The sequence below is a fragment of the Metarhizium album genome (genome assembly GCF_000804445.1).
Source record: "Metarhizium album ARSEF 1941 chromosome Unknown scaffold_1, whole genome shotgun sequence".
NCBI lineage: Eukaryota > Fungi > Ascomycota > Sordariomycetes > Hypocreales > Clavicipitaceae > Metarhizium > Metarhizium album.
The window spans coordinates 615,514-632,683 of NW_024467575.1; the positions used below are offsets into that span (position 1 = coordinate 615,514).

The 17,170-nt window shown below is 55.4% G+C and overlaps 4 protein-coding genes across 4 annotated transcripts; 3 read left to right on the forward strand and 1 right to left on the reverse strand.

The window, feature by feature from the left end:
• Positions 1-3,903: 3,903 nt before the first annotated feature.
• Positions 3,904-4,136, reverse strand: MAM_00179 (uncharacterized protein; the record flags this gene model as incomplete). The annotated part of the gene is made up of 2 exons (XM_040818979.1): positions 3,904-3,962; positions 4,025-4,136. 2 exons carry the CDS (start codon positions 4,134-4,136, stop codon positions 3,904-3,906), a joined length of 171 nt encoding a protein of 56 aa, XP_040682243.1.
• A 4,710-nt stretch (positions 4,137-8,846) lies between these two features.
• Positions 8,847-9,383, forward strand: MAM_00180 (mitochondrial import receptor subunit tom-22; the record flags this gene model as incomplete). Its single annotated transcript, XM_040818980.1, has 2 exons — positions 8,847-8,934; positions 9,010-9,383. The coding sequence occupies 2 exons, from the start codon at positions 8,847-8,849 to the stop codon at positions 9,381-9,383; spliced, it is 462 nt and encodes a 153-aa protein (XP_040682244.1).
• Positions 9,384-9,933: 550 nt separating this feature from the next.
• Positions 9,934-12,822, forward strand: MAM_00181 (ESCRT-III component; the record flags this gene model as incomplete). The annotated part of the gene is made up of 6 exons (XM_040818981.1): positions 9,934-9,963; positions 10,048-10,187; positions 10,424-11,102; positions 11,950-12,225; positions 12,453-12,620; positions 12,688-12,822. The coding sequence occupies 6 exons, from the start codon at positions 9,934-9,936 to the stop codon at positions 12,820-12,822; spliced, it is 1,428 nt and encodes a 475-aa protein (XP_040682245.1).
• Positions 12,823-14,753: 1,931 nt separating this feature from the next.
• On the forward strand, positions 14,754-16,593 carry MAM_00182 (Protein phosphatase 2C; the record flags this gene model as incomplete). Its single annotated transcript, XM_040818982.1, has 2 exons — positions 14,754-16,028; positions 16,096-16,593. 2 exons carry the CDS (start codon positions 14,754-14,756, stop codon positions 16,591-16,593), a joined length of 1,773 nt encoding a protein of 590 aa, XP_040682246.1.
• Between the last annotated feature and the right edge of the window lie 577 nt (positions 16,594-17,170).

Genomic DNA, 17,170 nt, shown 5'->3' on the forward strand with positions numbered 1-17,170 from the left:
GGACAGCGCGACTCACAACTATTTTTGAACTGAAGATGCCCGGCCAGAAACAGAGAGAGGCGCAGGCAAGGAATCGAGGTGATTGATTGGCTTTGGAACGGAAGCTGAAGATGACAAAGGCAACGGGAGACCTCCTAGTCAGAATGACGTGCAGGTAGGTAGGGCTGGCAGGGAGGAAGAATGTGAGACAGCGAGGCAGCTTGTTGATGCCAGTTGGCAAAGAGTCAAAGGTCTGATGTTCACCATGAGCCAGCACACGGCGAAACCGAAGCATGAAACGCCAGGCGTCGGCGCCTTTAAGTATGATTTGGAGCTAGAGCTCCACGACAAAGGTCGAGAAAGGGCGGCGTCGTGCTCAATCCAAGGCCTCATCTTTGCATCATCTGCTGACTGGGCTTTTGCACGGCAACCAAGCCGGTATCAGCGAACCTGTGGCAAGTACACACCTCGTACCTGCCGCGCCCCTCGTGGGGTGGGCCGAGAAAGCGCGACGGGGAGGAAGGAGGGGCCCAGACTGCTCCCCATCCCCCGGTTGCGTAAGTAAGTACCTGCCCGGGTCCAGGGAGGTACCTACAAGTAGGTAGGTACTTACTTAGACCTGCCTATAGGTATGTGCATGTAAGGAGTAGATGGAGTGTGGGCACCGTGCGACGGGCGCTGGTCTCGAGATGCAAGGTTTCAAATTCTATTGATGGAGCGATTGTGTTGTTGTCAAGTTCCAACATGGGGAATGTTGCCGGGCATTTCAGGTACCCTCGTTGCCCCGGCGCACCCATGTGCTAGCATCCCACGGGTGGCCGCTTGCTGAGGACGGCGCCGCTGGCTCACCCCCGGCTCGCCATCGGACTGGACATCCGCCCTCTCCGGGTAGTTGCCAGTCAGCAGCTGACACTGACACCAGACATAGCCTTGTTCGTGTTTTCGTTCAGACCCAGCGACTACTGTGACACACAGACTAGGTACCCCGTATTGCTTGATGTACTCGGGAACCCAACGTCGACTCGTCGCTCCTGTGACGGCCAAGAGCCGCAACGCTGATGAATTCCAGCTCCCCGCATTTCACAACACAGGCCGTCTCGCGCTCGGTCTTGCTGATAGCAGGTATTGAATTGTTATTAACAGGAAGACAGCCTACGTGCTGACAATCTCTCCAAAGAAAGGGTGTAGTACGTGCCTGTCTCCCGGCGTCGCAAAAGGACAATGCCCCGCAGGTGCGGGCGAGGGGTACCAATGACTAATTTCATTTATTTTTTTTTTAAAAAAAAAAATTCCGTCTTGATGCCGCAACTCGTAACGTGGGAAACCTTCACGCCCTCTGGCGGCTGAACCGCCGCCGTCCATCACTGTCGGTCAAGCACGCCCGATCGTGATCACGACCTCAACCGACTTGGGGCCACGTTCAAGCGACAGCAAGGGCGACGGGGCTCGGCGGCCGCCCCAGCCTGCGCTCGTCACCAATCTCTACATGCCAATTTGACACTAGACTTTACCAGGAAGTTGGGCGTGGTCCAGGTGGCCGGTTCCTGGCCGCTCAGGTGTCAGGAACCAACATTGTTGGCCCGTGGCATTGTGGCCCAGCACCAGCATGACTTGTCCACCGTCCCACGCCCCTCAGTGGGGAAGGTCTAGGGAGGCGGCATCTGGACTAGTAGTCGTATTATTACAAGCACGTCCTCACTCATTGCTCACGTCAATGAGGTCACAGTTACTTCAGCGCCGACGGGTTGTACAGTCTATTATACCAAGTACTCCTTCGTACCCAGCCAGTTTTTCAGATGCGTACTTACACGCCTAGGCACGGAGAACCTACACAGGTAAGGAAGCGCTGCAAACCAACAGGTGCTGGCCAGGGGTGAAAGCGAGTGCTGGCGTTCCGGCGTCGATGGAACGGCTATTCGAGGCTTGGGGGACCTTTTTCCTTGACGACTTCTCTCCATGCTTCTGCTGGGCTTCTTTTTGAAGAGCCTTACGCGACGTCGTGGGGACGGCTAAGCCTGATCGGTGCCCTTGCCCCACTCGTATGGTCCCGTACTTGAGTGCTTGGGTACTAGTAGCTGACCGTTGCCCAGTCTCGCGAATCCAGGATGCATCAGCAGACTTATCAGAGATTTCTCTGGCGCATTCTTGGCCGCCCCAGATGGCTGTGGCGTTCTGTCCCCAAGCTCGCCATCCCTCCGGTCCAAACTGCAACTACGTCCTCTGTACGGAGTAGGGATGCATGCCAACGTGGGTCGTGACAACCTTGATGCATTGGAAAACTTGTGCCTGTAAATATCACAGCATGTCAAACTGATTCAAAGTTTCCATCTATTTGCCGAGATTTCAACACGTTCACACTGCACACAAAACACTAGTAGAACCAAGCCATGTAGCTTGTCACGGGTAGCACCAGACTGTTCGATTCGTCATCGCCAGGATTTCGTGCCCAAGAAGCGGCATCAATCAAGCAAAGCCAAACAGAGGATCATCAACACAGCACTCGCGGGGCATTCACACAAGACATGTTTAACCGTCAAATTGAGGTGCCCCCAGCCCGGTCCTGACCATAATGTATAAGTCACGACAGAGGTATATGTCACGCAACTCAACTCGGGGCCGAGGGCGTTCTAGATCACTGGTGAAGACAAGAAGACACCGGTTCACGTCGCGTCTTTGCAACGGATCATCTGCCACACACATGGACCGTATGGGAAGTTGACGGCCTCGTCACTCTACATGCCACAGCAGACAAAGTCGAGTCGTCTTTTAGGGGACTAGATTTTTGCAGATGGCGTGCACGGTCAATTTTACGAGGCGGCCAATTCGCCCTCTTGTGTGCCTTGTTTCCCGCTCTATTCGGCGACGAGGTTCCGCCAAAGTCCATGTCTCGTCTCAGCCATCGGCCAGTCCAGGACCAAAAAGCGAGCATTTCGGGTTGCAGCGTTCCCCAATTCTCCCCTCTCTTCCGTGGCCAATTCCGAGACAAAGAGAGCCGCCACCTCTCGAGAGCGTTGACGGCGGGACACGGCGGGGCGTCGGAGGCGGCGAGGGACGGCGCGGGGAACGGAGACGGATCGCCGTTTGGCGGCAGGGCAAGGCACATGCATAGATGCGTATTTTCGCTCGTCACTCGCATTTGAACCTGCCTCGTTGGGAACCGAAACCGGCCACGAACAGGTGCCTAGGCAGTCGTTCAAAGCCCGCACAGGTATTGCGGAGCACCTGATGTGGTTGCTGAAGAGGCGCATGCGTCGCAGTAGCACTCCTGAACTGTTCCTCGTCGGCACGGTCGAGCACGACATTACGCGGCACTTGTAGAAAACGACGGGTGAGCGCGTCCGAATTCTATTGCACAGTGCCAACTGGGCATGAGCAGGGTTTCCATGTGGACTTGATTCGACGGCTATTTGGTCCACGTTCCACGTTCCGCGTTCCGCGTCCCCCAAGTCCATTGGCAGCGCTCCAAACCCGCCTGGACAATGGCAGTGGTGGCGCAGCAGCCATTCGGTCGGGGCCCACCTTCGGCGGCCCGCCGGAGGGCGAGGAGCGCGTGGGAGAGGATGAAGTGGTTGGTGACGGTCCACACGCCGCGGCGAAACTGGAGCCACACCGGACCAGAACCAGGTCCGCCAGAACCGACGGCCGGCACGCCCGGAGGCAGTTGGCAGGCTGCTCAAGACGTCGAGACAAGACAAGCATTCGAGGTTCCAGGCGGCAGGCGGCAGGCGGCAGGCCAGCGACGCAGGGTGGAAAGTGACACAGCTGGACACCATGGCAGAGTCCAAAAATCCAACTGCCGCGCATGGTGAGCCCGGGGATTGCGCAGGCCGGTGCCTCGTGCGCCGGCTGGACGGAGCCATTCCCGGTTTTCATTACTCCCAGCTTTCTCCATCCCTACCAGTTGACGTTTCCATTACCCCCGTTTTACTTGGGCAGCTCACGGTCCGCCTGGAACGACTCGCCCTGGCCTATCAAGACGCCGCCTGAGCACCTGCAGTGCCACCTGGGAGTCTGGGACTCAAGTCTGGTGCGTCGTCCGTCTTACGCCCCCAGCAGCCGGTGAACGGTGCTCCCTGCACGCCCTCGCCGCCGCCGCCGCCGCCGCCGCCGCCTCCTCCTTCTCCGGATATGGTTCGTTGCCGACAAGCGTCGACCATGGTCAACACTGATCTCTTCAATCTGTAGCAATCTTCAGGGCGCACGTCACAGGGATGGATATGCAGGCGCTCACTTGATCAGCGAGTCCGCGACGGTCTGTCTGGTCTCATGATCCCTTGACATGTCTTGTAGGTTCGAAGTCGGGAAAACTAGGCTGTGGCTTTTCCGTTATGCGGTGATGGTGCACTGCACCTAAAAAACATGGGGATAGTCACTTTGTTCCAACGCGTGTGAAGTGTGAAGACGGAGCATCTCGATGCAGTGATTCCCGTCGGCGTCTGTGGATATTGCGCCATTTCACCATGGCCCGGCCCGGGGAACACGTCGCGCTGTTGTGATATCTGATGCCCGGTCTATCGAATAGACTCACCTCTTGCCACACATACATGACCGCCGCCGCCGGGAACAAACAAGCTTGTAAGTTGTGGGCGATTCACAGCGTACACGTTGATGCTCGCATGCCCTTGTTTCTGGCGGCGGCAATCGTGCTTGCCGGGTTTGCAGTCTGCACTGCGACATGCTGCCATCGGCAGAACGTCCCTGCCACTGGCCTCAGGTTGGAGAAGGAGTCGGCACCCGCCTGGTGCTTGCGGAGACGGTACGGAGTGCAATGCGGCAATGCGGCAACGCGGCAATGCGGTTCGCCCGACGACGACGACGACGACTGAGCCCCACCACATGGGCATCGATCAAGTCATGTCCTTTGCCCGAGAACAGCCAGGCAAGCAGAGAAGCAAGGGGTGCCGTCAGCGTCGACTGCATCAACAACCGAGTTCAACATTTAGTTGCTCCGTAGCGTCAAGTCGGTATGCAGAGCAAAAAAACGGCCCTACAATAAATTTGACAAGAAAAGGGCAAGGGGGCGACTGTTGCTTTTCCGCACTCGGCGCCGACGCTGATCACGAGGACAACAAAAAAAAAAAAAAACACACGCACACGCACAGCTTTTCTTCTTTCCAACCCCCTCCCCCACACCCTAATTTTCCCCTTTGTAAACAAGTCAAAAGTCAAACCCTTGAACAGAGTCCGTGTCTTGCTACTAGTAGTCGTAGCCTTTATGCATCTGCCATCAATTGATGATCCCTGTGCATTGGTCACGATGCCTCACCAACAAAATGCCCCTACTGGGGCCCTGGAGACACGTCTTACGTACAAGCGGCCAAGTCGATTCGACGAGCCCCAAGCACCTCATCACCAGGTTTCGTTTCGCACGTAGCCCACTGGCCAACCGGCCAACATGGGCATCAAGGCTGAACGGAACGGCTAAGCGGCTGCGAAATATGCACCGCGTGCCAGGGTTTTTGGCGCTTTCTTTTATTTTCGTCTTGTGTTGCTGTTGCTGCATGTATAGGTGCAGGTGTGTACCTTGCGTACTTGAGGTACGGAACACCTACTTGAGTACCTACTTGAGTACTTGTGGGGCCAGAGGGTCGTGGTGTATTTCAAGAAGTACTCAGGTACGGAGTGCCTACCAGACCCGGGGACCCGACTCAAGCTTTTCTTTTCTGCCCGCCTCCAGCGAGCGGCGCTCGAGTGCACTTGACTGTACAGCGGCACTCTGGGATCAGTAGTGCTGAGCGTACAGAGTACTGCTCCTCACTTCAGGTGCTTGAGTACTTAAGTACCTCTTAAGTACATGCTTGGACCCAAGCAAGTACGCAGAGGCGCCTGCACATGTGGGCACCCTGTCATGCTCAAGTAATAATTAGTACTATAGCGTTCCCAGCGCCTCACTCATCCTTGCAACTGGCCGCTGCGACATGCCCTTCTCGGCTTCAATGTTGTCTGTCAACCCTGTGCATTGTTTTGAGTCCAGCCATGACTGTTCAGAACTAGATCGAGGCCCTCCTCCCCCAGCTCAAACCGGGATTTCTCTGGCGGGATGCCGACAGACGGACGGACGGACGGATGGATGGATGCTATTTTTGCACGCTGAGTAAACACCGAGTGAGCCTTGGTCCACGTCGAGTGCGCGAGTCGTGACTTGGACTTGGCGACTTCAGGCCTCGCTCATGTTGTGTGACTCCGGCAATGACAGTTGCTTGCATTCGGAGGTTGCATTTCCACTGCTATTGCATGCCCCTGCTCCGTAACGAGTACACGTATGTGTGCATGTGCGACTCTGTAGTGAAACGTCGATTGAATGGCAGGTTCCCGAACGGCATTCTTCTTGTCGATTGCACCTGGGCAAATGGGGTCATGACATTCAACGTCTCCAGCCACCTGCAGAGCTGCCGTGCAGAAGAGATGAATGATTGATTGATGACCTGCCAACCTGAGGAACATCCCAGGGCCGGGCGGCAGAAGTACGGACACGGGGTATCGAGTACCGAGTACTAAATAAGTTGAGCGAGTAACTACTCCGCGCATACTTGGAATTCCGAAAGTCCATGCTGGATTTTTGAATTCTGCACTCGGCTCCCGCTCATCATGCCGGCCACCCACGCTGTCGGGGAGAAAGTATGGCTTTTTTTGCTTTTCGTTTCGTTCCTTTTCTTGTTTGTCCTGCTCTTCTGTCGTGCATTTGCATTTGGAATTTGCCAACTGTGTACCAGATAGCTAGCTAGTACTTACCCAAGCAGGTACCTAGGCAGCCATCATGCCGCATCAGACGCCTCATTGTGCGCGCCGTCCACCTCCCATGCTGCCATTTCCTCGCGTGAGCATTGTTCCCCCGTCACATAATTATGCCCTCTGATTTCTCGAGTCGAAGAAAGTCTAGCGCGCACAGAAACACGACCCCGATTTCTCACCGGCCACGCCGCCATGCCGTTTTGATGGCCTCCAGCCATTCCGCCCACGAATTGGCTCCATTGCGCCCTCGACGCCCAGCATCGAGACCTTGGGACCAAATTACGCCACGGCAATCAATCCTGCGTCGCCCTCCGTATGCTCCCGCGTGAAAGTCGACTCGACACGTCGTTGTCAGTGGTCACGATGCCTTCACGGCCGGCAGGTGACAGCTCACAGGGTGCGTGATTCGGCGTCCGCAAACGAGGCCGTCTTCGCACTCATCCAAGGGAATCCAAATCCAGTCTCCAGAAACACACTCCGCCGACATTGTGCTCATTCCGTCTTGCCACCACGGAGAGGCCACGTGCCCTGTCGTGCTCGCTTCGGCCGCTCCAAACTGGGCTATGCGAAATTATCCAGTCTCTCATTCGTGCCCGACGATGCCAACTCGTGGGGTCCAAGGGCAACAGGAAGTAGTTGATGACTTTTGCAATGTACTCGACTCGTACTTTCATGTCCACGACGAGTACTCTTTGTTCATGGTCTTCTTCTTCTTCTTATTATTCTTTTTTTTTTTTTGGCTCTTTTACTTGGTCAGAGTCGGCCTTTGTTTTACACTATCCATACACCCACCCTTGGTCCAGGCGATCGAGCCCTTTCCTCCTGGACCCAACGACGACGCATTGCAAACCACGTGACTATGCGCAGACCGTCTGGCAATTCCATAGCACGATTCCCGTTCGTTCACTCTTGCTCGTCGGCTTTGATCGCATACACGCACTGTGGGACGATATGACTTCGCAAATACTGTCCCCAACATGTGTGAAGTATAGGCCTCATCGACCTCCTTCCACGCCAACCTTGGCTCAACGCAGCGCAATAGTACCACGCGAACTAGCGCGCAATTCTTGTAAGAAACGCCGTCGGTGCTGCTAGTTTGTTACCTGGACAGACAATCCCTTGCTTGTATATCCAATGACTTGAGTCGTGATCCGGGCTAATGGTTAAGCAGGCCGCGAGTACGTGATTGAGATTGCATACCATATCCTCATTGGCCTGGTGGTGCTCACGGCCCTTGTGACCAACGAGGCTTCTATACAACCACTAAAAGTATGAGTCTCGAAAGACAGACAAACGGTATACTCGCCGCACATCAAAGTGGCTCCTGGCTACATCTTTTCCCCGCTCTGCAAAGGATTTACATTGAAGCTACATTAGTGAATTCGAGTTCTGTTTGTATGATGTTGATTGCAAATCTGTCCATCTCGTTTCAATTGCATTCACTTTCGAAAGAATGGTCTAGTTCCCACCAACTTATCGATGCCTAAAAATGCCGTGGAGAGCCAATCAGGTCAGAGGATTTGTCTGTGAAACATGAGCCGGACAAAATATACAACATGCACAGAGGACTAGAGCCGCCTTCCTCTATCGCAACTTGAGCGCCATGGTGAAAGACCGACACAAATGAGACTACCAACTTCACAATAGACCAAGTGCTCGCCTGTAACGTCTGGTTAGTTTGGCCTTGACAGTCGTATCACGTATGTAACTTATGTCTGCTGTCTCCTGAGTCCTAACTCTAGTGTGGATCCCAGCACGTGATGTCTCGGTTCCTCGACGTTTTCAACATGGGACGAGCTCCCCCCCCTGTTAGGTCGGTCGGCTATGAGCAGCCAGCTCCGAGCCAAAAATTTTAGAGTACCGAGTTCTATCGTGACGCACTTCTCCTAATCTACCACCACTCGCCCACATCGCTCAAACATCAGCAGACAGCCCGCATCATATCGAAGCTGCCAACGCGGTCCCTTCTCAGCAGCTGTGTGTTATTGTATTTTACTTCCACTGTATATCTTTCAGGCGCTGCTTGCGTTATAATCACCCCCAGCCTCGGACGGGGTCATCTCGCAGTACACGGACGGTGCTCAAGCTTCCACGACGACGCACAATCTTGCCTGTAAACTCTAGGGTTATCCAAAATGGTTACTCTTACCGAAGTCGAGGACGAGCACTTCCAGTCCACTCAGGCTGGCCCTGATGTTGATGACGACGACTTCACTGACACCGGTTCGTTACCGTTGACTGCCCCGTATCCCACCACAAGATTGGCGAGGAGGCATTTTTGGCTGACAAGCGCTCCAGATTCCGAAATCTCCAATGAATCAGACTATGACCCCGCGAACGAAACCCTTGCAGAACGCCTATACGCACTTCGAGACATGGTCCCCCCGACAACGAGAGGTTGGATCGCCAGCCGTGTCAATTCCATCTCTAGCAAGGCTTGGAGCGTACTGTCATTCAGTGGCAAGGGTGCTTGGGTTATCACCACCTCTGCCCTGTTCTTCGGCGTACCCTTCGCTCTGTCCTTTGCTGAGGACCAGCAACTCACTGCCATGGAGCAGGAGTACAACATGCGACAAACCGGTGGCGAGCTGCTGACCGCCGGCGCCGAGCAGAACACTGCCGACAAAGTCGGGGCCGCCCTTGGCGACGGCCACGCTAAGCCGTCGCTGTAGAATTAGCATTATAATTGGATTATGCCGGAATTTCTTGGGCCATGTGCGCCCGGCGACAATCACCACGAGCCACCTCTATAAGACAAAGTTGATGGCGCCCTTTTCTGTACAATAGACACTTTGTCGTGACGAAGGCTGGAAGCTTCGCGTCTTTTTTTGATGGAACAGAAACGACTAGGAATCCTGGACTAGCAATAAAAATACGAATCGGGGCGGGAAATGAAAACAGGGAGAGGAGAGCCACGCGGGAGTGATTTTTTTACTTTTTGTTTTTCATCTCATCTCCTATCACGGGCCGGTTCGCATGTATTTTTTCACTTGACCTTAGACTTTGATTATTTGACTTGTTCAATGTGAATGAATATGAAGCTTGACAGCTTCGCCTGATCGCCTGGGAACTTTTGTGCCTGCAAGGATGTAGGGTAGCATCGACCCGGGCGGAGTTTACAGCAAAGGAGTCTCTCTCTGTAGTTGCATCAGCGAACTTATCGACATTACTTGCAAACCGCCTCGTGTGAGCAGCGAGCGTGAAACGCGAGTTCGTTCCGCCATGGACTACGTGTCATTGCCAAAAATTGAGGTAAAGTTGCACGAATACCTAGATAGGTAGGTAGGGACGTGGCAACAGCCCGGTTGGCGCTGACCTTTGAATCTTGGACGACAGCTACATGCCCACCTCACTGGAAGTGTATCCCGCCTTACATCGCACGAGATATGGAAAAGGAAGAAAGCCGCAGGCCAAACTGATCTCCAGGACCCGCAGGTGGTCATGCCCGAGGGCAAACATGACTACAATCTCCAGACGTGAGTGACTTCTCGCCAACGCTCCACGGCAAGGCCCAGAGCACCATTGATGGGGACAGGCCGATAGAGCAGATGGCGAATTGCAAAAGATGTTGCGCTGCGTGCAGTACGACGGCCGGAACACGACCGACACGGGTCGTGTTACCTGGCTTGAATGTGCGTGCTGTGTGTGGTGTGGTCGTCTGGCTCGTCGGGACTCGCAAGCTGTGGTGTGAAACTGACTGAGAAGCCGGCAGTTTCTTCCCCCTCTTCAGCAGCTTCATCTACAATCTCCTCACGGACGAGGAGTCGGTTCGCTACGCCGTAAACAGCGTGCTACAGGACTTCCTGGCCGACGGCGTTGTGTACCTGGAGCTGCGGACCACGCCGCGGTCCTCGGCCACCATGTCTGCGGAGGGCTACATCGCAACCATTCTCGCTGCGATTGAAGAGTTTGAAGCGTCACACCCCCGGCTGCACACTCGTCTGATATTGTCCATTGATCGCCGCCATTCCAGGCAAACGGCAGAATCCATCCTTGACCTCGCAATCCGTCTGCGAGACACACAAGGGTGTGGCGTCGTCGGCATCGACTTGTGCGGAGATCCCACTGCGCGTCCGGGGGGCGACGTTGCCGTGTTTACTCCCGTCTTTGAGCGAGCCTCGAGCGCCGGGCTGGCAATCACGCTCCATTTTGCAGAAGCAGAGGCCAGTGCATCGCGCGACGAGCTCCGCACGCTGCTCTCCTGGGATCCCCGCCGGCTGGGACATGTAATATGGGAGGACGAAGAAGCCAGGAAGCTGATTGCAGAGAGGGGACTGTGCTTGGAGCTCTGCCTGAGTTGCAATGTGCAGGCGGGCATGGTTCACGGGGGGTTTGAGGGCCACCACTTCGGGCATTGGAAGGACGTCAAGGGCCCCAAGATCTCGCTGGCGGTAAGTCTTGTCGTTGTCGTCTCCATGTCTACGTACGGGGTTGGTTCTTCTGCAAGCAGAGAGGCAGCCCGGCAGTACATGGATTTGTTCTCGGGAGATACTGACAAGGGCCTACGCAAACAAGACGGACGATGTAGGCGTGTTTGGAAGCCCCCTTTCGAACGAATACCGACTCGTGGCCAAACATTTCCATCTGGACCGTTTCCAAGTGTGCGCCTTGGCTAGGCAGGGAATCGAGGGCATCTTTGGTGGCGAGAAGGAACAAGAGCGATTGCGGGATATAATGTGGACGGAGTAAATACGGCAAAGGTAGACACGTAGAGGACACAAAATACTAGTCGCAGCGTCTGATGCTGGATGGATGGTCCATGGACTCGATGCCGTCTGCATTGCTCAATCAAGGCTGCAATTCTTACCCAAGTACGTACGGGGTAGCGCGCCATGACAACTCGTCCCACTGTGGCACGGTGGTGGCACCCACACAGCACCTTGAAGCCCCCCCCTACCCCCCCGCGGCTGCCAAGCAAACCAGCCGGGCGTGTCAACCCTGGCTTTGCCGCCGCAATGCACCTCACCAAGCTAGGAGGAACAGCGGCGACAACCACATGTGCTCCCCTTCCTTGATCTCGCCCAGGCAACCTTCATGTCGACCGGGCGTATACGTGACACATCTCGCGGGAGTTTTCCTTGTTCTTTTCTTTTCTTACTTTGCGTCAAGCTGGCAGCCTCTGAAGTTGACTTGTCCCTGCGGGAACGGGAACCATGAATGTGCGTCAAACACCCGCTGCTCGCCAACGACGGACAAGGTCAAAGCAGGAGAATACGTGGCTAACCAGGCGCCCTACAGATCCTCGAATGGGCCTTTGGGAAGCGCATGACGCCGGCTGAGCGTCTGCGCAAGAACCAGCGAATGCTCGACAAGGCGATCCGAGAGCTCGACCAAACGCGCGTCAAGCTGGAGAAGCAGGAGAAGACGCTGATACAGCAGATCAAGACCAGCGCCAAGAACGGGCAGATGGGCGCTTGCAAGATCCAGGCCAAGGACCTGGTCCGCACGAGGCGGTATATCGAGAAGTTCTTTTCGATGCGTAGCCAATTACAAAAGATTTCATTACGACTTCAGGTACGATGAGTGATGCAAATAATACACAATGGGAGGAGAGGTCGGATTTCTTCCCTCCCTTCTTCCCTCCCTTCTTTCCCTTCTCCCCCCCCGGAGGAACAACATGACTGCTGATACGGGGCCGTTTTTGGAAATAGACATACCGAACGAACGAGCAAATGATGCAAGCTATGAAGGGAGCAACCATGGCCTTGGGGAGCATGAATAAATCGATGAACTTACCACAGCTTCAACGAATCGCCATGGAATTTGAACGAGAAAACGACATCATGGAGCAGAGGCAGGAGATGATGGACGACGCCGTCGACGATGCCATGGATGTTGGTGTCGAAGAAGAAGGCGACGAAGTGGTCGAACAAGTCTTGGAAGAAATCGGCATTGACTTCAACCAATCCGTAAGTTCGGACCCTCCCAACGCAGCGCATTTTTACCCCTCGCCGCGTAGACTGACGTACCCGGTAGCTTGGGGAGACGCCGACGGCAATAGGCAATCCTGCCATTGCGGAAGGCAAAGTTGCACAGGCTGTTGGGGGAGGAAGCGGCGGCGACCCTGTTGATGATGACCTTCAAGCCCGACTTGATAGCCTGAAGAAGTAAAGTGGCATGGTTACTACTGTGGGTGGCGGGCGAGACTCCATCTGACGATGCATCTACCTCTTTTTTTTTTTTTTTTTTCTGGACGAGGAGTGAGGCAGAGGTTGGGCGAAATTGTTCACGTATTTTCGCATTTTATTTTCCTCGCCGAGCGTTTTGAGTTTTAGAAAGACGAAAGACGAAAAGCTTTTCGCCGCGTGCCGGCCCGTCTGTCTCAGCGTAGACTCTCGCAGAGCAGTTTGCGGGCTTGGATATATATCTCTTGGTTTCTCGCTGTCGACGGCTCCAGGTGTCCTTGGGTGCGGACGGATGAGTGCGCATGGGTTGCCAAGCCTCTTCTTGGCCAACTGGCCCGGGGTGACGTCGCCCGGATCCCAGATGCAGACGCGGATGCAACGTTGAAAGCGCAGTGGCCAGCACCGATACCAACAGGAACGCGCACAGAGACCAGTTGACCGACTGACATCTGGAGCGCCCCAATGCTCAAGAATAATAAGCAACTCCGCCGTGACAATAAGAACAATCAACCGCTGGATGGGCGTTGCGTGTTGGGCATCCCGGATATCCCAGCCGGCCGCCCGTCCCATGCAGCTTCAATGTTTCAGCCTGCTGTCAACTTGGCCTGGTTGCCTAGAACCCCGCCATCGTCCGTCGTCCGCCACCCGACTTCAGAAGACCAACAAGTGCTCAACTCACAAAGACCCCTCATTTGGCGGTGCCATTTCACTCAACTTTGAGGCCGGGCACCGGTCAGGTCAGGCGCTGTCGTCCGTCTCTCCTGCATCCCATCCAGTCGACCGACCCAATCGACCGACCGATTCACCTGGCCTAGCCTTAGCCTGCCCGACCCGGCCCTCGCGCCCAGACGTCGTTCAAACACACGCCAACCGTGTTTCGCGACACCCACGCACCCCTCGCTCACCACTGCTCCTCAGTTCGTCGACACCGACACCGACACCGCCACCGCCGTCACCAGCGAAGCGCCATCATACATATCACGACGTCTTCGTCCCTTCAGGCTACGGTAGACACGCCGTCGGCCAGTTACCTCGCTGGCATCGCGTCGTAGTTGACCCTTGCTACCCAAGGCACCCATTGACACCGCCGTGGAACCCCCGTCACCGTCACGCCACGACGACGCTGTTCACGCTTGCTGTGCCTGCCTGGCACTCTGGTATGTTTGCATCGCCGCGATTCCACGTCTTTCCCTTTTCTTTCCTCCCCTTTCGGTCCGCCGGTAACTTTCCAATCTTCGTCTCCCCATCGCCAAAACGCGCCTGCGTGCCAATGTGGAATGATCTTGTGCGCGGCGTTTCAGCCAGAGAGCAAACATTCAAACATGATTGCGCAACGTCAATCGAATGCAGCTTGCGAGCATTGATTGCTTGCCTGCTGTCTTTCGCCTGTGCCAGCGGCTGCCCCCCCCGGACGCCTTCTTCTTTTTATTTTTCGTATCTGGCACCTAGAGGCCTCGGCACACTCTGTTGTCGTATTTACCATACCACGCCTGCCACCTCCTCACACCGCATTTACAACATCTCTAACTTCCATCCTAGCCACCACAGCCTCTCCGCACTTTCAGTCGGCATTTCCTACCCAAGTTCCGTCTCCCCGCTGCTGCCGCTCCCACCTGCGGGTGACCAAGTGACCATCTACGGCGACGACGGCAAAGTACCAGACTCGAGCCTTGCTTTCCCTCCCCCCCATAGCCCCGACGAGGATTGTCCTGGGCTCAAGCGTCACACGTTCCTCTCTTGTTACCGTCGTTAAATACTCCAACGGCCCGCGACTGTTTTTTTGACGGCATCCGGGTCTTTGTCACGTTTCCGCTCGGCTCACCTCTGCCCGTCCACGGTCTTTGCCTCACCTCCACAAAGCTGGCAGGCAACAAGCGTCGCAGTCTCTCCTCTCAAGGAGGAAGCCTGCTGAATAGAATGTTTGGCGGGAGTCCCAACTCTCCAACATTCAAGACAGAGAGCGAATCGAAAGCCGAATCAAAGCCTCCTTCGCCCGGCTCAAGTCCCAGCCCCAACCCTCCAGCTCCCGTCAAAACGGCCGTCGCCCAGCCTGCAAGCGGAGAGAAGCGAAGTGGCAATGGCAGCCCCCCCAGCCGCAATGACACTGGCGGTCCTACTGATAAGAAACGAAGGAGCAGCAGTGTCGGGAGCAAAGCGAGCAGCCTCCTCGCGTCGGCCAAGAATACCCTGAACTTCTCCCAGACCGGTCGTGGCAACTCTGATCTGAGTGCCCAGACGCCGTTGCAGAAGCTGGGTAAGCAAGATCCCGCGTTGGCGGTTCCCCAGGGACAGCATAACAACTCCGCCGGTGAATCCGTACCCGGCCCCAGGTCTACATTCCGAGTCGGTGTTTGGGAAGACAGGAACAAAAAATGTCGCCGGACCATGGAGGACACCCACGCCTTCTTGTACAACTTCTTGGCCACTCCTCAGCCCAATAGCGACGCCGCGTCCAAGACCAAGTCCGAGAAGAGTGACGCTGAAGGAACCGGCAAGGACATGTTGGAATCCGACAACGGATACTTCGCCATCTTTGACGGCCATGCTGGCACCTTTGCTGCTGACTGGTGTGGGAAGAAGCTTCATCTTATTCTAGAGGACATTATCCGGAAAAATCCAAATGCGGCTATACCAGAGTTACTAGACCAGACCTTCACCATGGTGGACACACAACTAGAAAAACTCCCACTAAAGAATAGTGGCTGCACGGCTGCCATTGCCGTGTTGCGGTGGGAGGATCGCGTCTCCTGTGAGAGGTCCGTGGCGGGGGTGACGAAATCGGCACCCAAACCAAACGAGGCAAACTTGTCCGAAAAAGACAAGCCATCCGACTCACCGCGCGGCCGTACAGCTCCTGCCTCATCTGCCGACGCTCAGCTGAAGCCCAAGCCATCCACCACGAGGCAACGAATTCTATACACGGCCAACGTCGGCGACGCCCGCATCATCTTGTGTCGTGGCGGCAAGGCGTTGCGGCTGTCATATGACCACAAGGGAAGCGACGAGAATGAGGGCAAGCGGATTGCCAACGCTGGCGGCCTGATTTTGAACAATCGTGTCAATGGCGTGCTGGCAGTCACCCGTGCACTAGGTGACGCATATATGAAGGAGCTTGTCACCGGGCATCCATACACGACAGAAACTGTGATACAAGCCGACACTGACGAATTCATCATAATTGCATGTGATGGGGTGAGTGAAGAGTCCCCGGACGGAGCAGCGGGCTACAGCTGGCTAACTGCAATTTACCTCTTCATAGCTGTGGGATGTTTGTAGCGACCAGGACGCCGTCGATCTAGTCCGGGACGTCCAGGATCCAATCGCTGCGTCAAAACAGCTGGTAGACCACGCGTTGAGCCGATTCAGCACCGACAATCTGTCATGCATGATTGTCCGCTTTGATAAGCCTGTTACGGTGGCTCAGGGCGTGGGTACCACTGAGAGTGAAGGCGAATCGGACCGCGGCGCGGCGCCGAGGGTCAGTGAAGCCGAGAAGATCGTATCGGACACCAAACAGGCCATAGCCGAAGGCACCGTGGCGGCGGTTGGGGTGTCTGCCAGCAACAGCGGTCGGGGATATGACACTACACCTGCCGAGGGGGGAGAATTCGTCGTGACTACGCTGAGCGAGCCCGTAGAGGAGGAGACGGAGAGCGCCATTGCAGAGGATGCCAGCCCCGAGGTGTCGACTGCAGGCAAAGACGCCCCAGAAACGACTGAGGCTGCAAGAAAGGCCGATGAGGGGTCCGAGAAGTAAAGGCACCGGGCATGGCAAAAAGGCCGCAGCTTTTCTTGCCAGTTGCGGACATGCACACGTGTGAGTTGGGCATGAATGGACATTGACATGACGGCAGAGCAGAGATGGCGGGCAAGTTGAAATAAGCCTTTTAAATCGGAACTCATCTGCTGCTCGAATGAGAGCTGTGCGGATTTGTTTATGAATTTCCGGAATCGGGTGCGGTGCGTCGCTTCGACTCGACGGGGTGGTGGTGAGACCGGGGGGGCTTGCAGGCGCAACGTCACAAAGGGACGGTGGCGTCCATGTGGAGGGGATGGGGATGGCATGCACGGGCGGGTGCACAATAACGGTATAACGAAGCTGCCAAGTACCAGCAATTGCCTCAGTACTTGCCTAGGAACTTACGTGGTAGGTAGTCAGGAAGTACATGCTAAGATTGTCAAGAAGGGGGTAGAATACTTGAGTAATTTTGGACTTTCGGCTTTTTAGAGATGCTGGAGCTGGAACACCAACGAGATGCATGTGTAGTTATCTGCTTGAAGCACCTACTCCGTACTTGCTCAGGTTAAGTACCTAGGTAGGTACCAAGGTGCCC